This window comes from Dermacentor albipictus, chromosome 9 (assembly GCF_038994185.2).
Source record: "Dermacentor albipictus isolate Rhodes 1998 colony chromosome 9, USDA_Dalb.pri_finalv2, whole genome shotgun sequence".
Classification (NCBI taxonomy): Eukaryota; Metazoa; Arthropoda; class Arachnida; order Ixodida; family Ixodidae; genus Dermacentor; species Dermacentor albipictus.
In genome coordinates this window covers 7,525,001-7,548,630 of record NC_091829.1, presented here as the reverse complement: position 1 = coordinate 7,548,630, position 23,630 = coordinate 7,525,001, and the positions used below count along the sequence as shown (strand labels likewise).

Sequence of the window (23,630 nt, the reverse complement as noted above, 5' to 3'; positions counted from 1 at the left end):
ACAGTTGAAAAAAAAAAGTAGAAAGCAAGAAATCTGAGGATGGACTGTTCATCAGTAGAAACTCTCTGCCACTGGCAAGAACAGCTGCTATTATCTCTTTTTCTAACATAGCTACAAAGTTCTTTTGAACTATTCTTACGTCAGAAGGAGCCTGTACGTTAGTGTGCATACCGTCAGGTGGCATGGTGATGTTTCGCTGCTCCCAGGGGCCGTTTCCCACCGAGTTGACGGCCGCAAGCCGGAACCCATAGGTGGCACCAGGTGCCAGGTAGTGGACAAGGTAGGAGGTCATGTTTGGTGGTACTGCATTGTGCACATCCAGCCAGTCGGCCTCAGTGGAATAGTTGCGCACCTGGAGGTGGTAGCGCGATACAGGCTGGTTGCCCGAGTGGCGCACATGCCAGCTAAGCTTCGCTGTGCGTGCATCCTCAGCCTTCAGTGATGACAGGTTCACCTCTGGGGGCTCTGTGAATGGTGGTTACAGGTCAATAAGTGAATTTTATGCCACTGGAATGCCGCAGGAGGTATTTCAGATAGAAGTGGATGCAGAATGTACAAAATACACTCGAAAACGAACAAACACTGACACCAAGGACAACATAGGGGAAATTACTTGTGCTTTATAAATGAAATAAGAAAACGATAAATTAATGGAAATTAAAGTGGATGAAAAATCAACCTGCCGCAGGTGGGAACCGAACCCACAACCACCTGCGGCAGGTTGCTTTTTCACGAAGTATGCAAACTTTGAGACTGCCTCTCAAGAAAAAGATTCAGGCAGTGGCTGGCATTGGACAAACTAGGTTCCCAGCTTCACTCATAGCACTCATATTTATCTATACTTTTGTATTTGCAGACCATGAGTAACGCCTCTTGAATTTGAAGCCTGGTGACTTGCTAACTCAATATTAACTCAACACATCCTCAGCTCAACTCAAATAACTCAATGCATTATGTGGTTTGGTATTACCGTAAGTATAATGCCAGCAGTGACCTTTCAACACATGTATGCAGCAAATAATCTACTCTTGTTGATTGTTGCTCACTGGTGTAATGGCATCAGAACATTTTGGCTACTGACTTGAAGAGACCGCATTGACACTGTAAAGGAATTTTTTTGGCTGCATGAGACAATAGTTTAAACCACTGAACTGCCTTACCCGTGCGCTTGTGTTGGCAGTCTGCACCAGATGCATGAAGAAACTAGTACAGAGAAGTTACATATTGATCCACTATGAGGACAACTCTACTGTAGCTGCTTATTAAGGCTGTTGCTTCATGCTTGTCTCATGGTAAAGTTATATTTACGCACTACGAGACATAGAATGGGCAGAGGACTAAAAAATCACACACCAACGAAAAGGGAAACGCTGTCTCAACAAAATTTTACGGTTAGTACAAAGCATTTCACCATGACGTTTACTCTAGGCTGCAAGAGCGACATTACGGTCCCGCGTCGGTGGCACTGCGCAACTTCTAAAACTCTTGATACAGAAGTCCAGCTCACGAAATCGAAGTGAACAAAGCACGAAAAAAAAAAGGCCTGTACTTATACTGAAAATACGTATTGCGACATACATTCTACCCGCAAACGCATGGAAAAGCACAAACCTAGGCGTTTGATGGTTGCGCTGTTTCTGAACAGCACCGCAAAGAACGCACGGCAGACAAATGTAACAAAATAGACGGACCGGAGAGAAGTTCCTTTTTCCCCCCTTTCCAATTCACATGGCAATGCAGGAAGGTGACGTTATATTCTTGCTGCCCCTACTGATGCGCGGCCTAATCCACTCGCTTTCCCTTCACCTTCGTGTGGGAAGGAAGAGTCGAAGCATCCGGCGGAATGGCGCGCACCGCGAGGGCGCCAGCGACAACGCATTTACGTCAAGAGAGGTCGTTCTCTCGGCGGTCTCGCAGGCTACGTGCTATGACTTTCCACTTCCTTTATTTTCTTTCCCTTTCAGTTCTATGTTCTCTCCCACCATTTTTTGTAGTACCATCTTCATTTCATCAACGAGGAGCAACTAACCCTCCCTTAACAACCTTGTCCCGCATCACTCTCCTCCCTCCGAGGAGTAAAGAGGCGGGTAGTGTTGTAATGGCGCCGTGTATGCGGGATTTGAGCAGCCGAGAGAGACTGTTCCGCGAGGCGGCAGGCACTGAGGGCTTTATGGGCCGAGAACGTTACCGGAGCGGCGGCATTCGGGGAATGTCAGCCTGTCTGCCCAGGGAGCCCACTCAGACCTCATTCTCGTACATTCGCGTATACTTCCCACGGAACCCGCCATTTCAACCCCTGCAAAGGGTGCTCTACCGCAGCGTCAATTTACGTGAGGCAAAGCCCAACGTGATGTTTGCGGGGTGGGGGGGTGGGGGGGGGGGTGCATGCAATGAAGCTCGGTGGTTGGCGCTCCGTCTGCGGCAAGCTTGGCAGCTCGACTTCCAAACGTGATGCCGGCAGTGTGCAGAAACTGCTTGCGAAAGAAATTCACTGCATCTCTTGCAAAAGTGCTAGTAGAACTACGGTCCAGCATCAAAAGGGTGTTTAACTGAGCTAGCCGTTTCATTCTTCGAGGATTGTAGCTGCATAACTTGTGGAACACAGACAAAGAATGGAGCGAATAGACGTAAACGCAGCTGCACTGTCAACTTCAAGAGCTAGCAGTGCAGCTGCGTCTAAATAAATAAATAAACAGTTAAGCGTTGCTAGATTATATTTACAGAGCGGCTTTCTTTTTTTTGTTTGTGCTCTGTCATAACAAAGGTGGAATTGATGCATGCTTGTTTTTCCATTTCAGTTTTCCTCATACATTCAACACACAGAGTCGGTGCCTGTAGGACAACACACGGCCAACGACGTATGTGCATATGCATATACACAACAAACACTTCGCACAACCTATACAAAGTTGCCGAGTTTCAGCTCTCACAACGGCAAAATTGTGTTCTCCCACATTTTCAATTCCCTATTACCTTATCAAAAATGCAAAGCTTCCAGGAAATTTAATCTCATCGACTATTTATTCTACGTCCAATAAATGCTCCCGTACTAAGGAAAAATGTACAGTGGGAAAATGTTGACTGGAAAAGCGCATTTCATTGCGTATTTTGAATGCGTGTTTCTCGAATGTGGTGCTATAGGCAGAGAGTTTCCGGCGAATCGTTGTGCTTTGCGCACAGGCTGACTTTAGTTCTGCCTCTACAACATGTCCTGCAGGTTTAATGATTACAAAATTGTTTAGTAAAAATTAATCGATCGATAATTATTATTAGCCATACTATTCACCACTGGTGTAAATTTTAGTGAGCAAAATAATATATATATATATATATATATATATATATATATATATATATATATATATATATATATATATATTATTTTGCTCACTAAAATTTACACCAGTGGTGAATAGTATGGCTAATAATAATTATCGATCGATAATTATTATATGTATATATATATATATATATATATATATATATATATATATCGGTGCATTGCCTGCTATACACCCAAAATGCACTCATTGGTAGAACACTTTCTTATTCAGTGTAGAGAACTTCGGAAAACAATTACTTGTTGCTGAAACGTTGGTTAACTTACCAAAAACACCAGGCCAAGCTCGCACGGCAATTCATTCCCTTGAGCTCGGCAGGCAGCGAGTAGTCTCAAATGCTAGGTTAGCATACTGATCGTCTATTAGTGGATCCCTGCCGAACCAACGCTACACTTTTATAGTCAGCTGTGATATAAACTAGAACTGAAACAAAAAGTTACTCAGGGATATCAGTTTTTTTTAAAGAATTACTTTTCTCAATTTCTTATCCATCCCGCTTCATGGCCGATTCCCGGGGTATGTGGTGTTGCGAGAGCCAATAAAGAAGGACAAAAAATTATGAGAAATGGCTGTTACAAAATGCGGCCTCTCATCTGCCTTTACGACAGGGCACGCGGCATGACAACAAAAACGACACGGAGTCACAAAAAAGACCGTTCGTTGGCCGGTATACGCACCCAGTACGAGTACATCCTGCACCGCCATGGTCATGTTGTACTCGTTGCCCGCGTAGCAGACGTACGTGCCATTGTCCCGCCTCTGGAGGGACTCAAGCGTCAGCTGCGCCCGGTACTGAACCTCGGACACCTGCACGTGGCAAGGAAAGTGCACATGGCACCGCGCTGTTTGCGTGCAATTTCATTACGTGCCCTGAGTTTACGAGGTGCCACACGGGGCGCACAACCGCCCGGTTAGTGCTTACGTCGAATAAAGTCTACTTGAAAGGAATAAGAGAGAAGACGCAAAACAACTTAAGGCCAGCCAGAACAGGAAACGCCGCCGAATTAGCCGCCATGCCGACTGTAGGACGTTTCAGGCATTTTTGCGCTCGATGCTTCATTTTGCTAAGGCGCTTTCGTGTTCTCAGCAGTTTATTGAGTTATTGCTGTGGAACACACTAGAAAACAGGCGCGTTTCCTTTTCAGAAACGCAAAAATTAGCAGCCTCTATTGCAGCGGAATGTGGTATGGCGCATAATGATGCGCCATCACCGTTTCGCAAGACTGCGTCTCGTTCCCGCAAGGCATTCGCCAGTGCCCACCTGCGTGACGTTCGTGCTGTCGAGCAGGCGGCTGCCAAAGGCAGCGTCCTCTGAGCTCGTGGAGTTGCTGGTGGCCGCCGCCGGGTCGTCTTGTTCGTCGTCGTCCGAGGTCCGGGACCAGAGAAGCGTGGTGACCTTGGGGTGACCCGTGGCAAGGCATGACAGCGTCACCGATGAGTTGATCGTCGCCTCGACCACACTCTGCTCAACCTCCACGCTCACCGGCACTGCGAAAACACAATCACGGTACGACTCAAGGCGAAGGTCGATCCAGCTACACGGCAACCAACAATACGAAACTCATTACCATTGAAATTAAGAGCATCACACCGTGTTCATTCAGTTATCCGCACGCACCGAGCAATATTTTATCACGGAATTAGGCGCCTCATTTAAATTTTCTAAATAAATGTCAATGCGTGATCTGTGTATCAGCTGTGTATTCTTGCTCTTCTTTTACAGCATTTAATTATCCGCTTCACGAAAGCTTCACTTTATGTATATGCCGAAACACGAATTGGATCTGCTTATATACATTTTTTATAATTGTCTCTTCGTTAGTTCTTGATGGCTTAGCATTCCCTTCCGTACAGCTGGCGCGAGGTAAACGCGTACATAAACGAGATCGACGAACAAGAACGAAGAGAGAGCGAGCGATCGCACTGCAGGCAAGCGGTGGAAGTAATTAAATAACGAAAAGCCGCGGGGCGCGAAACCGGATCTGCACGCGTCGCCGAGCTTTCGCGCATTTCTATGCGAGCGCGCACGTTTCCATACGCAATACGAGAAGGACGAAGAAAACACGACCACCGCTGCATAACACACAGAAAAGGAAAACGATAAAACTGCATCGAGAGCTTGCTGTTTTCCTTCACTCGGCTCGCTGTCTATCCCCACACCCGCGTCACGGTCCGTTTCCCAGTGCTGACGCTTCGCACTCGTGGCTGCACGCAGACTCACAGACACACGTGCACCGGCGCAGACATTGGAGACAAACGTGCATTCACACGCACGAGAACGCGCGCATACACACAGGCGAATGCGCGATAAACGGGATGTATACGCAAACACGTACGCGGCGGAACCCTGAAAAAGAAAGAGAGAAAAACTCGGAACACAATGCACGCTTGCGTTTCGGCGCGGACAAGCTTGCTTCGCCCGAGACAAGAGCCGCAGAAAGAGAAGAAAGAAGGGGCTTGCGTACAACGAACCACGAGAGAAAGTTAAGCAATCGCAATGCATGCCAGTGTATGTGTGTGCGTGATGCACGAAAAGACAAAGGAGAAGGAAAGATGGACACAATGGTCGCTGAGGGAGCGCAACCAGAACTGACCCGAAACAAACAAAGGCAGTGGATTGTACTTTGTCTCACTAAAATGGTGCAGCGTTGCGCGAGTTACAAAGTGTACCGAGGTGGTCACTTGGGCGCACCATAAAATAGTGTCGCGTATCTTCGTTGACTAAATGGCGCCTTCGTTGACTAAATGGTTGACACAAGGCAAGCCACACACGCACGCACACACACGCACGCGCACACACGCACGCGCGCACACACACACGTACATACACACACACGTACACAAACACACACTCGACCCGCTGTTCAATGATTAACCAAGCAACGCAATAACGATATAAAGAAAACTTATCGCTAACCGTAAAGCGCAAGTTCGGAAGCTACCAAATTCTCGAGCGCGTTCGGATAAAGGTTTTTTCGTAAACTCAAGATCGACACTGGGCCATGCATTGTGCAGCGTCGTTCCAGACCGCAGGCGACGTGCGCGCGAATGCGTGCGCCGCAGAGGCCAACACCGAGTCGTTATGGAAGCAATGCGGGAAGACCGCGAAGGGTACAGACGGCACAGTAAATTAAAGTGACAAGCACCGAACGAATAAATTAGTCGGTGTTCTTCCCCCGCGTTGAACACACTCCGTTTATGGGCCCCTTATAAGAGCCTAAGCACATTTCCCACAATGCATTGGCGCCTCTGATCGTCTCATGCTAGCAGTGGCATTGGCAACGCTGCATAGATTTAGCGAGACGCTGAGTACTCGCCTGCACAAAATGGAAGGGCACTACCAGAAAACAAAGAAAACCTGGAAGTGACTGTGTTTAAACTCGGGATCTCGCGGCCGCTCAGCGGCGGGTTAATGCGAAAGGAACACGGAAGGACCACGGAGCGCGCGCCACACATCGGGGTCGGGCGTTGTAGGCAACCACGGAGACTGTGTGCACGCCAGTAGTTTTAACTTCCTCTGCAATGTTTTTCCACAAGGCACAAGTGCGCGGCTTCAACTTTCGAGAATCGGAAAACGCTGAATATCGCAAATCTGGCGGTTATATAACGGTATGTAATAAACACCATTGCACAAATGCTTTGTTGAATCTTAATAAGATTAGTTTCCGCTTGATAAAAAAATTGGCTGAGGCTTAGTTTGGTTAAGCCTAGTCAGATGCGAAGCATATTGGTGGCTAAACTTGGTAAGTAACTTGTCGCCGAGCCGCATACTGAGCACGTTGCTTGGCCAGACGTTCTTCCCGCTCTTCATCAGTCTCTGTAGCACGCCGCAACCTTCGCTTCTCATTCCAACGAGCAGCTCTGTCTCCAGGAGGCATCTCACCTCGTGAGTGTCTAGCAGAGGCAAGCGCAGCTGCTTATATACCGCCGCGACGCCGCGAGCGACGGCGCGAGTTGGAGCTCCGTTTCTCCTCTGTCGTGACGTCACGGTGTCACGTGGTCAGCCTTGAAGGCGACGCCGCGAGCGACGGCGCGAGTCGGAGCCCCGTTTCTCCTCTGTCGTGACGTCACGGTGTCACGTGGTATGGCATGAGTACTCAAGGTCATTGAAGGCGACACCGCCGCGCCTGAGGAGCTGGGTGAGCTCTAGTAATATGCTTCGCATAAAACAATGGTGCGTCATAATCGCGTTCATAGCTAGCAGACAACAGACAAAAGTCTTCAGACATACTCCAGCCTAGTTGACTTAACAGACGAGTTTTGTACAGAGCAGAGCCCGTCAGTATGTAGAAAACAAGAATTCAACACCTGCAGGTTCGGAGCTGCGGTAGCTGCAGATGATGATGAAAAACTTTATTTATCCCTCTTTAAAGGGAAGGGGGCAATGGAATAGAGGATGGGGGGAGGAACTACTTGAAGTAGGCCTCCTTTATCCTCTCAGCCCACTCCAGGATGGCCTCCTGAAGATCGGGCCTGGAGCTGCGCAAGGCAGCCTCCCACTGCTCCTCACTAGATATTAATTGTTTGAGGAAAGGGGGAAGGGGGTGCTTAGGGCACCCCCACATGATGTGGTTTAAGTCTGCTTTGGGAGAGACACAGAATTTACAAGAGGGAGAAAGGTAAATGGCGGGATGAATGCGGTGGAGGAGGTAAGGGGACGGAAAGGTGCGAGTCTGCAGCTGTCGCCACAGAATTTCACACCTACGCGGGGATTTGCCCATGAGTGGCGGAAAGGTTAAGCGGTCTAATCGGTAGTGTGCACAGATGTCGTGATAAGTAATAAGTCGATCCCGCGCTGTAAACGACGCCTCCTCCGTGGCGAGGTCCGACACATCTGATGCCTGAGCCCGGACAGTAAATCCTCGGGCACTGGCATGAGCCGCCTCGTTTCCGGCAAGGCCCGCATGCGCGGGAGTCCAGATTAATGCCACAGTTTGGTGGAAAGGATGGACCAAGAGGAGAGAAAGGGCTGGCTTAGAGACCCTACCCGCTCCGAAGTTATGTATGGCTGCTTTGGAGTCGCTAACGATAACTGATGAATTTGGAATTGTGAGGGCCAGGGCTATGGCCGCTTCCTCCGCCTCCTCCGAGGAAGAGCCAGGAATGGAAGCGGCCGCAGCGACCTGGCCGTGAGAGTTAATGACTGATATTGCGTAATGATTTCTGCTCCCATATTCGGCGGCATCGACATAGAGCACGTCTTTAGAGGTGGAGAATTGTTTTTGGAGAGCCTTTGCTCGCTGCCTCCTGCGCTGTTTGTGATGCACAGGGTGCATGTTTTTAGGAAGTGGGAGGATGCAGAGGTTCTCGTGTATGTGATGTGGAATGGTGTATTTAGTCTTGATGATGGGTGCCGGAGTGATAGAAAGGGTTTGTAGAATGTGTCGACCTGTTGCGGTGTTAGAAAGTCTGCTATATTGGGATGTGAGGTGGGCTTCTGTGAGTTCAGTAAGTGTGTTGAAAGTTCCAGTAAGCATTAGCCTATCAGTGGAGGTACGTATGGGGACTCCCAGAGCGAATTTATATATTTTGCGTAAAAGAGTGTCGATCTTATCTGATTCTGATTTAAGGAAATGTAGATATGGTGTTGCGAATGTAATCTTACTGATAACGAAGGCCTGAATCAAGCGGAGAAGTTCGGCCTCCTTTAGTCCGCCATGTTTATTGGAGACTCGCCCTAGAAGGCGCAGGGTGTGATCGACTGTAGTGTGGAGTGTATGTAGGGTATATGTGTTGAGCCGGTTGCTTTGAATGTGTAAGCCGAGCACCCGGAGCCTGTCCACTCTAGTAACGGGGATGTGGTTTAGGATGACCTCTATACTAGACATGTGTTTTCCGGACCCCCGGTGGGATGGCAGAAGTAGCAGCTCGGATTTTTGAGGGGAGCATGTGAGATTCATAGCCCCGGCATGAGCCACGACGGCGTCTGCTGCGGCCTGTAGAGTGTCTTGAATCTCTCCATCGGAACCGCCAGTCATCCAAAGAGTGATGTCATCGGCGTAGAGTGAAAACTTGAGATTGGGAATAGACCGCAATGCTTGCGCCATCGGCATCATAGAAAGATTAAAAAGAAAAGGGGACAGCACTGAGCCTTGGGGCGTGCCGTAGCTACCTAAAGCGTATGAAAGGGATTGCTCTGTGCCTATGTGTATCGTTGCGGTACGGTTGGATAGGAAGGTAGATATGTAGTCATATGTCTTTCCGCCAACCCCAATGAGATTAAGCTCTCGGAGGATGGCGGAATGTGAAACGTTATTGAAAGCTCCGTGGAGGTCCAGACTGAGAATTGCTTGCGTATCTAGACTGCTATTAGGTGTAATGATGTCATGCTTCATTCGAAGCATGATATCTTGGCATGACAGAGATTTTCGAAAACCTACCATTTCTGATGGATAAAGATTGTTGTCCTCCATGTATTTACTAAGTCGGTTGAGGATGACGTGTTCGAGTGTTTTACCTAGACAAGAGGTTAGTGATATAGGCCTGAGATTAGAAATGTTGAGTGGTTTGTTTGGCTTTGGGATAAAGATTACCCTGGCATCTTTCCACGAACTAGGGAGGGTGCCTGTGTCAAAGCAGTGATTGAAGTACGCCGTGATGGCTGTGACAGAGTTGTCGTCTAAATTGCGGAGTATTTTATTGTTAATAAGGTCGGGGCCTGGTGCTGACATTGTGCGCAGGGAAGCGAGGGCATGGCGAACCTCTGCTTCCGTGATAGCGGCGCTAAGTAGCTCGTTGGGTTCGCCAGTATATTTTGGCATGTCATACTTCTGAGCGGGAGGCAGATGTTTATGGCGGAGGTCGTCGAAGAATCCGTTGAGATTGTTTTTGTGTGCATGTAGCAGTTTGTTTATGCTATGGTTGTGGCGTGTGCGCGATGTGGTAGGGTCTAATAAGTGTCGCAAGAGTTGCCATGTGCGCTTGTTATCGAGGTTGTCATGCATGCTTTCACATACCTGGCCCCACTGCTGGCAGGCCAGTTGTGTGGCGTACTCCTGGATCTGAAGGTCTAATTTGGCAATTCTGAGTCTTAGTTTTCGGTTGAACCGTTGCCTCTTCCACCGTTTCAGAAGAGACTCTTTGGCTTCCCACATGTGTAGAAGCTTGGAATCAACCGTAGTGAGAGCGGTTTCGTAGCTGCAGAGAATGCAAAGGCACACACAACAAAGGCGCTCACCAATTTTTACCTGTAAAGCGGCAGCCTGGCCCCACAGTTATAAGTACGGCAGCCCTTAAGTGAGATATCAGCCATCAGTCAAGAACCCCCTGGGGGTTTGAGTTAATAAGAACACGTTCAGTCAGGAGAAACACAGTTTGAAAGCGTAGCGACCCAAGTAGCAAGCGTTACACAGTCGTCAAAGCCCGTAATGACGGCAGAACAGCCTTCGCTTATCTGTGTGGCGTTTTTTCTTGGGGGAGAGTGGTTTCGTAGATTTAGAGGGATGGGCCACAGATTAAGACAAACGCGAAATAATTTATCTACGGTACGCGGTGCTACACACGCAAGCGCGTATGATACACAACACAACGGAAGAGAATAGCTCGCTTAACGCTCACACGCGTTACACCGGAGAAGCTAACGCAGCGGGCGGCTAGCGCTGTTGATAGTAGAGAGTTTTAGCCCAGCGGGTTTACGGCCAGCGGAGCGGAGCGGGCGAGCGGAGACGCGACTGCGCATGCGCACCACGCTGAGGCGGCCAGCGGTTTTACGGAGCAGCGTTTACGCCCGCTGGAAAGCACTCCCCAGCGGAGCGTATACGAAGCGCGAGCGTGCGTAAGGGCGCGCGGGCGTGTATGGGAAATGCAAGACGGCAGCCGCGAACATGAACGCCGGCAGTTCTGCATCGAAGACGGCGACTGCCGCGCTGACCCGTACATTAGTACTCAGTACATTATTAACACATAATGCACTGAGAACATGTAATATATCTTTATTCAACATTTCTTGCATAATAAAAGCAAGCGTAATTCAATTTCATTTCTCAGTAACTCCTATTCGAACCACTAGGTGGGGTAGCAGAGCGCCCTGCTCTTTACCCCGCTCGAGCGGGTGATCCGCTGGGCTAAAATTCTTTTTTCGCGAGCCGCTCCGCTGGCGCAACGGTGGAGACCGCTCCGCTCCGCTGGCCGTAAACCCGCTGGGCTAAAACTCTCTAATGCAAATACAGCGTCGCGGTTACGCCTGGCAAGCTGCTTGTTATCTCTCCTTAAACTTGCCGTCCCAAAGAGCGCTCCCGCGTGGGCGGTTGGGTTCGCCGATAGATGCCGCACGCAGCGAGCACGCAGCGTCAGTGGAAGGCGTCATCTATTGTTGGCAAAGAAAAAGCACTACTTTCCAGACACGTGTTTTTCGTTCTCGTTTTTTTTTTGCGGTGTTAGCGGCGAGACTACAAAAGGGAAGCAAGCAAAACGAACACACGCGGAGTCGAATTTTAATAATGTTATCAGACGCAGAAGCAGGCGGCTACTATCCAGCAGCCTACGTTAATGTAAACAGATCCACCGAGCTAAAGCAGGGCCGACGACTTCGGCCGATTAATAACACGAAAATCACGAAGAATATTATGTATTACGTTTGTTCCCGTAGAGAAAAAGAAATCAAATAAGCGGACAAAATGAAATGAACCAGAGAGAGGACGAAATCGGGCCCGAGAGGGGATTAATGAAAAGAAAAATATTCGCAGGGGTACCGAGGAGCACGCGGGCTCAAGAAAAAGAAAAATAGAAAAAGAAAGAGAGAGAACGTTAATTCCCAATTTGGGAGCATGTTATCGCCGCAGGACGAGATGCTTGGGAAGAAGCGGTGGCGAAAAAGACGGGCTGCAACGCAAAGCGGGCAATCAGCCTCTCTTGCTGGGCTGTATTGAACAGCTAACTCCCTGCGTTCGCTGGCCTGGAAGATTAGAGCCAGGGTGCCAGAACTTTCGCCATGCTGCTCCCTTTTCTTTTTTATCTTTTTGGACTTGCACAAGCGTGTGTGTTCTTATACAAGCTGATGTTGGGAATACGCAGACAGCCTGCGCTGGACGGCGCTATTGTCAGAGGTAATCTAACCTAGCGCCAGCATTATGGAGCGAGTGAGAGAGAGAGAGAGAGAGAGAGAGAGACAGAGCAGCGAAAAACCAAATGAAAAATGTATATATTTGCAACATAGCAGGTATATTCTTCTAAACTGAGCAAATAAATGCGTGCCATAAACCCTGCGAGACGCGCTCTGTGCTGTGTAATGAAACGTGTTCAGGCGTGAAGCGAAACAAATAATATTACAGCCGACATTCGGTGTCGGGCCTAAGGCAGCCGTTCTCTTTTAGTTGTAGCAATATTAGGCTTTCGCTTTTGAAATTCTTTGACCCGCATGCTGTAAAGCACGCTGCCTGTACATGAATGATGTCGCGAGACGAGACCAGTAATGAACGTGCACCAACTTGACCAGTTCATTTCTGTCCCGCAGACACTAGCAAAGTTCAGAAAGCAGGCAAATATTTCCCACTTTCAAGGCGAGACATCGAATAACACTGAATAGTGTAGCGCGATTCGGCATCACACGGCGCTACGATATCGAAACATGGTTTGGGAACAAAAACGGTAGCAAAAAACTTCGATCATGTCCGGACAGATGTATGAAAATATTCATCATGAGCAAACTTGCAACTTCAGAAGCGTCTACTTTACCCGCGGTGGTTGCTTAATGGCTATGGTGTTGGGCTGCAAAGCACGAGGTCGCGGGATCAAATCCCCGCCACGGCGGCCGCATTTCGATGGGGACGAAATGCGAAAACACCCGTGTATTCACATTTAGGTGCACGTTAAAAAACCCCAGGTGGTTTTTCGAACGACGATGTTTTCGACGACGCTCCCTTTCGAGAGGACGATCGGGTTCCAGGGTCCGAATCCAGGAACCAATGTCCTGGGCAGACAAGGCCAGGATGAGCATCTCAAGCGGCAAACAGGTAACACAGGGCATCTCGCCGGAGCATAAAAGAGAGCAATCTGAGATTTTAATGCTTAAGAAGGAAAATGCAGAGCTAAAAGAGGCACTACGAACGCTGAGGGCTGAGTTCGAGCTCTTCCGTAACTCGCGTGAACCCCGCGAAGTAGCCTTACCCATCCCAGTACAAGCAGAAGGGTCGAATAAGCGCAAAGCTATTTCCCCCCCTGCGACCACGGAAAGAGAGCCAATGCAAACTGACGAGTCCCCCGCTCAGGACCCTAAGCCAGAACCAAACATACTCGCGTCTTTGAAGGTAATTGAGGAATCGCTCACGCAGATGAGAGAGGCCTTAGCTATTCAATCTAGCACTGTCGGGCATATGGACAGTAACATCTCCCACCTAACACGTAAAGTTGGCATCCTCGAGTCTAAAATGAAAATGATAGACGCTAGCAAAATCAAAAGCATCTCCACTGGCACCACTGCAAAAGCTAAGAAAGTACAGCAGGATCCCGATAACACGAGTCCCCTGCAGGCTCTGCTAGCTCAATAGAAATCAAAATGGCGGGACACACCGGAAACCTAATTATCTGGCAGTGGAATTGCGCCAGCTTCTTAAGGCGCAAGGCTGCTCTATTGCAGCTCATCAAAGCACAAGCGATAATGCCGCACGTCCTGCTCTTGCAAGAAACACTTAGTGAGAAGGTAAATTTATCGGGCTACCGTTCGGTTAGCCAAAAAGGAGAAAATGGCAGAGGTATTGCCACATTCGTCAGGAAAGACACCTCTTTTCAGGAGCACGAAGTCAAAATTTGTAACTCGGATAAGAAATCCGGTCTCGAGGCACAGTTAATTGAAATCATCCCCCACGGAAAAATTCGACGAAACATCTTCATTCTCAACCTGTACAGCTCTCCTTCCGCTCATAAGCATAATCTCCGCTCACTACTAAATAGGGTCGCAACCACTGCGAAATCGCAGCCCTTAATAGTCGCAGGAGATTTCAACGCTCCCCACCCGGCTTGGGGTTATATAACACGAACAAAGAAAGGGGCCAACCTAGTTGCAGCGAGTACAGACCTAAACCTGACGCTGGTCTCGGACCCACGTTTCCCCACGAGGCTGGGAAACTCGGTCGCCAGAGACACGACCCCTGATCTCAGCTTCACTAGAAATGCTGTGGCCACGTGGTCCAACTTACAGGAGAACTTGGGGAGCGACCACTACATAATAGAACTCAGGATGGAAATAATAGCAGCTCCTCCCAAAACCTATAAGTACACAGACTGGGACCTCTTTAGGAAAATAAGAGGTGAAGATGAGGCAGTATACGACACGTTCAGTGAACTGCTTGTACAGATACAAATGGATGTCGAGAAGGCCACCAAGGAAATAGTTACGGATTTTGATGCCCCAGGGATGGATGCAAGGTTAGCGCATCTCCTGGAAGCCAAGCGCTCTCTTCTCGAGAGATGGAAGACACAAAGACTCAATCGCAGGCTACGGAAAAAGATCGCGGAGCTGAATAAACTCATTGAGGAGCATTGCTCAGAACTTAATAAACAGCAATGGAGAGACGCCTGCTCGGCAGCGGATGGAAAAATGCGCAAAGGAGGCAAATGGACCCTCTTCAAACATCTCTTAGACGATGGACAATCCAAATGTAATCAGAGACTAGTCATAGACCGATTAATTAATAAGGAAAAAATGGAAGGCATCTCAGAGGCCTCCATATTTCGGAAACTAGCGAACAAATACCTTCCCATTGGCCAAAGCCCAGGTTCTCCCCTCCCTCAGTATGAGGGCGCGCCTGCCCCAGAGCTGGACGTTCCCTTCTCGGAAGCTGAGATCAGGGAAGTGCTGCACAATTTAAACGGAAGGTCTGCCCCAGGCCCCGACGGAGTTACAAACCGGCTCTTAAGAAATTTGGACGACAAAGCAATTCAAGCTTTAGTGAAGGAGATAAATGAGGTATGGGAGGAAGGCGTTGTACCGGAGAGTTGGAAGAAGGCCACAGTGGTCTTAATCCCCAAGCCAGGTAAATCACCCAGCTTGGAGAACCTCCGTCCTATCTCCCTTACTTCTTGCATTAGCAAAGTAGCGGAACATGCAGTGCATAACAGGATATCGAGACATATTGAGTGCAACGAACTATTCCCGTACAATATGGTTGGTTTCAGGCCCTTGCTTTCAACGCAGGATGTCATGCTCCTGCTCAAAACACAGATAATCGACTCTCAAAGCAAAGATGTAAAAGGCGTCCTCGCGCTGGATCTATCCAAGGCATTCGATACAATTGCACATGACTATATCCTTCAGGAGATATCGGCCTTGAACTTAGGAGTTAAATTCTTCTCCTTCGTTGCATCCTTCCTCGAGAGCAGGACGGCGGCCATAAAGTTGAGGCAATCAGTCTCGGAATACTTCACACTCGGAAACAGGGGTACTCCCCAAGGGGCAGTTATCTCACCCCTTCTGTTTAATATAGCAATGCGCAAGTTGTCGGAAAGCCTTGCAGCAATTCCTTACGTAGGTCATGCATTATATGCTGACGATATTACAATCTGGTGTCCTGGAGGATCGGAGGCTACGGTCGAACAAGCTCTACAGGAGGCTCTGGATGTTACAGAGTCTTTCTTGAAAGGTACGGGACTGGCACTCTCGCCTGGAAAGTCGGAACTCCTGCTGTACAGACAGGCTAGACGAGGTGCTAGGGGACTCACCCCACTCGATCAGGTGCCAATTAGCGTTCGTACCAGAGATGGGCACACCATCCCGAGAGTAGACTCCATCAAAATACTAGGGCTTTCAATAAACTCAAAGGGATGCAACGCTAAGACTATAGCCCAACTCACCACGAAAACTGAAAACATTATTAGATTAATCATGAGAGTGTCCAACAAGAAAGGTGGCATAGGCGAGGATATACTCCTTAGGGCTCACCACGCTTTCCTCATCAGCCATGTCATTTACATAGTCGCAGCCCTCAATTGGACGAAAACAGAAATGGATAAATTAGACACGCTTATGCGCAAAAGTATCAAAAAGGTGATCGGCGTGCCAATCACGGCTAGCACAGAGAAACTCATGACATTGGGAGTACACAACACAACTTCGGAATTAATAGAAGCACAAAGATCAGCACAAATTATTAGATTATCAAACTCCAAAGCAGGCAGAAGACTTCTGGATGCGGCCGGCCTCCGTCCTAGCTTCAATCAGGAAAATATCACGCAACTTGATATTCAGACAAGGAACTCCTTTATTGTAGACCCTTTTCCAAGAAATGTCCACCCCCAACACAATAAAGGTCGAAGGTTAGCGAGGGCTAGAGCTTTCTTAAAGAACATATCCGGAACGGAGACCTTTGTTGACGCGGCGCGACACGCCAGTGCCAACAAGTTCTCCGTAGCCGTAGTCAATGACAGGGGAGAACTCCTCTCGGCAGCCTCGCTGAAAACCTCCTCGGTCGATGTGGCGGAACAGGCTGCTATAGCCCTCGCATTACTTGACTCAAAACGCACTACGGTGTACACGGACTCCCGAGCAGCTGTTAGAGCATTCGCATCGGGATTGATAGCCAAAGAAGCAGCCAGGATTCTAAACGGCAAACACCCCTCTGACACTGTTCACCACATAGTCTGGTTCCCAGCTCACATGGGACCAGACGTATTACCGGGTCACCTGAACCCCAATGAGATAGCCCACGACCGTGCGCGAGGTTTCGTATGCCGCGACGGGATGGTGTCTCGGGTGAGTTCGGGAGAGCTCGTCCACAGTGATCCACTGGTTACCTTTCAGGAAATCACCTCTCATTACAGAGGGAATAGGCAGAGTTTTCCTTTCCCCCATCATAAGCTCAACAGGCCACAAGCTAGCACGCTTCGCATGCTCCAGACGGGGTCCTACCCCTCTAGGGGCTTTTTGAACAAGCTCCACCCGGACATCGATCCACTCTGCCCAGATTGCGGCACTGAATTTAGCTCACTAAACCACATGCTCTGGCAGTGCCCTGTGTTACAGGATTTTAATACAGAAGAAGACTGGACGAAGGCCATCACAGACCCGAGACAGGACGTCCAGCTCCTGGCTGTCCAGAGGGCCCGTGAACGAGCGGAGAGGCATGGCCTCTCTGTTCCGACATGGGACTGCAGGGACATGGGACTGCATGGGACGGCTGGGTAGGGACCTGCAGGCCCCCGCTTAGCTCCTCAGGACCACAATAAAGTCGTTTGCTGCTGCTGCTGCTGGTACGAATTTCCGGAGTTCCTCATTACGGCGTGCCTCATAATGAGAAAGTGCTTTGGCACGTAAAACTCTAGAACCTAATCTAAGCGTCTACTTTATTTATATGAACAACATCCTTATTTCTATGACACAACGTCCTACTGTACGTTGTGTCATCGGTTTCCACGTTCACTGCGTAACGCGGAAGCGTCTGTGTTTGATGGGGCAGATAAAAGCGGGTTCGCATAAAAGAAGTTTCGTATGACGGAAATATTTAGACGACTGTAGTATTTGTAAAGCCGGATCGAAGTCCCTTCAGAGTAGTGTCGGACAATTCCCATCCTTGTCCCCTTTCTTGCGCTGAAGTTCGAATACGCACTAACTTACTCATTTCGCCATTCTTCAAAGTCTGATTGATTGACTGCTTAGGCCCCTAAGCTACAGATGAATTATGACAGAGGCAGCCACGAGTGGTTTCGGATTAGATACGATGACCGGGAACGTTTATTAGCGCGCGCCGGAGTTGAGAACAAGAATCACTGAAGTGCTCGTCGTACGAGTATCGAAATGCTGGCGCTACGGCCAGAAATAAAACCCGTAGCCCCGTACACTAAAATATAACACACTGATAGATAGATTGATTGATTGATCGAAGTCGTACAGAGCCAATGGCAGAGGCCGTAGTGGAGTACCCCGGATAATTTTGACCAAGTTGGACTATTTAACTTGTACCTAAATCTGAGCGTATTTCCATTTCACTCTCAAGAGAACGCGGCCACCGAAGCTAGAAATCAAACCCGCCAGCATAAACTGTACGGACACACACTGCGGTGGGTACACGTCTGAAGTGGCTGCAGAACATGCTTGGAGCTAAGAGAGAGTTCTCACTATTCCCAGAGATGATGAAAAAGAAGTGATGGGAAGGAGGCTGGATCGGGAGGAGAGGGGGCCATTTGATGTAGACAAAGCGCAGCGTTTGTCGTCGTCGTCGCCGGAACGTGGCTGACACCAGCTGCTTTCTACGGAGACGCGTCACTCCTTCATCGGCGCGATATCGGCTTGCCCTCCAAGGCGGGGAAGCCATCACGCGCACTCGTGCTGACGCCCTTTAAGCAGAGAGAGAGAGCAGGCGGTATAGAAGACGCCGGGCCTTAAATTCAAGAAGCAAAATCCGCAGCACCCAAGCTCGACAGCTGTCCACGTCTTTTGTCTCACCCGCTGCATAAACGTCAGCAGCACGCACAGCGTGTCGGCACGCGAGCGGAAGAAGCAAGCTCTGGCAGCGGATATTCAGAGGTGCATAATAGAGCGATGACGACGGTACGGAAAGAGGAAACACTAGCTTTCTGAAACCGTATGAACAGCCGAACAATACTAACAAAGAAAAGTCGGCGGGAGGCCGCTGAGCGGCCCTGCGCCGGAAGGGTGTGCCAGAAGATACCTCTCCGTCCGCCCATCGACAGTGAAGCTCAAGAAGGGAGAGATGCACTTAGAGTTGCCGCACTTCCCTAGGACGAACTGGTCTCTTTCTGATGCTTGTTTCACTGTTTCTACTTGGCTCTCGCTCCCGCTAGGGGTGCCACTGAACGAGATCGTATACGAGCGAACACGTCGGACCGGCAGATGGAGGAATAAAGCTTCAATTACCTCGCCCCATGCAGCATTTAAGCAAATGCTCTTCAAGAATGTTGCCTCAGGCGGCGCTAATATTGGTGCACTTCCGTTCATCGGCTGACGCCGAAGCAGTCAGAAAAAAAGACGAAGAAGCAAAAGCAAAAAATACGAAGCAGCAGCAGGAGGAGGAACGGCTATAAAGCTTTTGCACGTTTCGTTTTGCAAAATCTTTCTAGCTACTTCGACGCTTCCGCCTGAACGCTCAATGTGAGCGCTAAGAGAGAGCTGAGTACTCCGAAGAGCCGAGCAGCCGATTTCGAACGCAACTTCTGCGCCCAATCACACCCGTGCAGTGCAGCCAAGGCTAAGAATGGCAGGCTCTTGCTGCAGAACCAGACGCGCATTTATACAGAAGGCCGGTGGTTAGTGAGATTTATATTCTAGAAAATGCGAAGGTCTGTAAGGCCAATTAGCTGTCGAACACACCGATGTCGATTGCGGTTAACAAGCTATAGCTGACTGATAACTCACATGAAATTCTATAAAAATAGACATAATTAAGAATGTTCGACGATTTTCGCTCACAAAAAGTTTGCGAAAAGTATATGAAGCCTATGAACTATGTAAATAATATTTTATGAAGACTTCCATGGTATACAAGTGTGCGCCCACCTTGGCCGAGGATAGAGAGTCAAAGCATCAAGTCACACGGACAATGCTAGCTTGGTAGTCACCGCGGCCCGGAGGGCGATTGAAATTTTGCATTCAATGTTGCACGTGTATATAGAACGTATTAACGTGACAGCAACTAGACCGCCACGTATGCGTAGCCTTGAGTGCATGGATATGACCGGACACATTTGGTTGCTTACAGCGTACACACTACTGGCATCGCTAAACATGTGCGACAGGAAATCTTTGCGTATATAAATTTGCGGAATTTATGCTGCGCTGTCACTGCGACGATGTTTGCATTCCTTATTGCGCCTTGGCGTGATGCATCCCTGCTATCTTTGTGGAATACCACCGTGCTTATAGACGACATGCTTGTTCTCGCTATCTCTTATTGCACTATTCGTCGTTAGGAGACGCAATATCAGTAGTGATGATCGTAGTGTTAGCGATGGAGGTGTTTCGGGCTCCTCAGGTCGAAAAACGTCCTGACGTCACCGCACGTGGCGCACACGAAGAGCGCGTCATGTGTCGTCCTCCACCAGTTACATGCTAGCTAAAGACACGCGACATGTTATTCCTGAAACCAAGGCTGCGCTCCAGTCGGGACACCGGTGCTATGCCACCTGCAAGGCGCAGTTGACAGCTTTTAGCCAAGTTAGACAAGGAACTACATTCCTGTGCGCACTTAGCACTGCCTGAGCACGCGTCTTAACTCTGGTTACACTGCACAGACTTGCAACGGTGGAGCGCAGCTGAACCTCTGCGCCGCCGCACGTTCCGCACATCGCGCAAGCAGCAGGTGCGCGGAGCATTCGCGTACGCCGAGACTGACATTAGGAAGCTGCTTATTTGATTTCGAACTGCGCAATTACGCTGAGAAAGAAGCAGTCGTTTGCCGGTTTCCGTTTTGCTTTCTCTTCCTTCTACATTCCTCCTTCTCAATCCTCTTTAGAGCGACTTTATAATTTACAAATGCACGGTTCTGATCACTTTAGGGGAAAAAAAGGTACCTAGGTCACGCAGTACAGCGTTCGAGAAAAAATTGCTTTGCCGTCCGTTAAACGCGTGCACTGTACTAAATGACGGGTCATTAGCTTAAATATAGAATAAAATGTTTTGGCATTGCCCTAGTACGCTGTTCCTACATATCTGGAAGAAACCATTATTGTGTGTTGTTACTATATATGCAATATCATTTCATAAGCTTATGATCTCGGTGCCATGCTCTGTTTCGTGCAGCCCCAGGTTTTGTCTGCGGCAAGAAAAAGGTGCAGGTGTTAGGTTGTCCTAAAAATCGATTTCAGCGCCCAGTGTAAGAGATGTAGGACGATCTCGCCGCTGGCATCCAGTTGTAAGGTTTGTAGTCGGGCATGAACTACGTGGCAGCTGGTCCATGCCGTCGTCCAGCTCGCCCACGCTTGGGACGCGGTTGTAGGGAGGAACTTGCTCTCATCGAGAACTAGGAGTACAGGAATTGTTTACATTTTTACATGAAAACATGGGATACATTTCGACAGTCTAGCCTGACTCCCAAACGAAACCCGAAAGACGAAGCATACAGCACAGAGCTCCAAACAAACTGCTTGTCGAGCACGAGCACACTCTAGCAGCAGACGAACTGCTGCTTAAAAAGGCTTTGTCCTCCCTAGATCCCTAGGGGAGGTAAAACCACTGTCCAACCTTCGTCCAATCGGACCATCCACAGTCGTTGGGGCGTAGTCGACCCGCCTTTGAGAGGGACGGCTCACACACACGCGTACGCACTTTGGATACCCAGAACCTGAGTTGAGCGGACCCTCGTAGCCAGCTGGTCACGCCTGATTCCAGCCGGCACCTCTTAATTCCAGAGCTGACTTCCTCCGGTAGTCGCCACGAGTGTCAGCAGACTGTGACGAATCCTGGGGCCCGAGGAAAAACGTACCGCAAAGAACTTTTTTGCTAGAGAAGCTCTTCTTGCTGCAAAGGGACCACGATGTTCGACCACAAAAAGTTTGCGAAAGTATATGAAGCCTGTGAACTATGTAAATAATATTTATGAAGACTTCCACGGTATACAAGTGTGCGCCCACCTTCGCCGAGGATGGAGAGTCAAAGCATCGAGTCACAAGGAATCACCAATAATCACCAATAATCACCAATCATCAAATCAACCAATAATACACGGTCCGCCAAACGTGGCCAGCCCTGCTGCCGTTGTCGACTCTGCGAAGAAGGCGCATGGTGGATTAACGCTGCCATGGTCTCCAGATCTCCGAAGGAAGTTCATGGTCGGTTAGCGCTGTCGTCCTCGCCGGTTCTCTGAAGGGCGCCACCCCAGCGGGTCGATCGAAGCACCTGCAGCGGGCTGAGATAGATTTGTAGAGCAGTACCCCTGCAGGCCGATCGTAACACCCGCCACTCACCGGTATGGACACCGCGAACAAAGTTCTTTCTACCACAAACCACAAATGATTTATTTCTGACTGCTGCTCGAAAAGAAGGAAGCGAAATGCACCTCAGGTTTAATTATATCTTACAAACAGGATCACTTACATTAGATTAAATTAAAGATTAGGTTAACGACAGCCATAGAAACAGTATAACGTACGTTCTGCGCACACCCTGCTAATTCACAGTGCGTAAAAAATTATCCTCCCTTTTCCTGCTCTGTTTGGCACCGTTGTTATCAGTCACAGCTCACCAATAAGCACCGCAAGGCGTGCATCAGTAGTCTGGGTCACGCGCGATAAGGGATGGTCAGTCGCTGAAGGCGACTACGTCAACTCTAGTCGCCTCCGTCTGTGCGTCGAGTAACCTGGCGTCCTCGCTTCGATTTTCCGCGACCTCAGCGCTCATGGCGGCGAGGCAGCGCTACAGGTACCGGATGCCTTACGCTGAGTTCAGGTGACTGGAGGAGAGAAAGCAATTGCTAAACAGCAGACGCTTCGTATGCGGGAAGTACTGGGTTTCGAATCCCCGTGCCACCGGAAACCCACCTCTTTTTCTAATGGGTAAAAGTGCCACCCCTCCCCTCCAACCGACTTGGTGCTCGGTACTTGCCGTGGTTTCCAGAAATTGCTATAGGCGTGATATCCAGGCGCCCTTTGTCGAACCACAGACGGACTTGTCGTACAGGTCACCGGGCACCTACCGGTAAAACAGGTACAAGCGCGCTCAGCCAGGTACTCGGTCATTATGGGACTTTAACTCTTGTAAAGGAGTGCTTCTCCCCAACTCCAGAGCACCCCCACCTAATAGGTGCCATGGAACGCCACATGGAAAACTGGCGCCAAGGGAGCGGCCCACACCCGTTTCTTCAGAGTTTTGTTATCCCTACACGACACAAAAGGATTCGCATAGCGCGGCTCGTCCCCCAGGCCAATTCACCTTTAAAGAAAGCTGAGTGTCGGGCCGAGGGTCGCCTGTGCCCATTCGGATAAAGTTGTGTACCGTGTTATTTTAACTTCCATGATGTTTTCATAAGCAAAGCACCTGCATCTATAAAGCTCTAATATCTAGACGTCATGTATTTCTTTTTCCTGATCTTCGTGCAAGTTTTGTTTCGATTTATTCAATGTTGAGCTGTGTCAAATCGGGGAAAGGGACGTTGGGGGGCAGGCTTTCTGAGCCCTTAGACGCCAGTCCCTCAGGCAAGTAGGTACAAGTTGTCTGAACAGAAATGAAATATCGCCAGGTCGTCTCTCGGAGCGTCGTTTTCTTTCGGGACACCCATTCACCGGATGGAGGCATTCAATGACGTTTTGCCAGTCGCTGTGGGCACGGGGAAGTACCTTGTGGACTATTCTCGACGCTCTCGAAAGGCCTGCCCTTTTTCGCTGAAGCACAGGCCTCGTAGGGCTACT

General features: G+C 49.1%; 1 protein-coding gene across 2 annotated transcripts in view; it reads right to left on the bottom strand.

The window, feature by feature from the left end:
* Positions 1-23,630, bottom strand: part of LOC135906130 (receptor-type tyrosine-protein phosphatase alpha-like) — a 396,239-nt gene that overhangs the window by 57,635 nt on the left and 314,974 nt on the right. For both annotated transcript variants that reach the window (XM_070525329.1, XM_070525330.1), the window contains exons 3-5: positions 4,603-4,829; positions 4,019-4,148; positions 172-465 (exon numbers count right to left, since the gene is read on the bottom strand). In XM_070525329.1, coding sequence (XP_070381430.1) covers positions 172-465; positions 4,019-4,148; positions 4,603-4,829 — 651 coding nt within the window. The remainder of the gene's footprint in view (positions 1-171; positions 466-4,018; positions 4,149-4,602; positions 4,830-23,630) is intronic.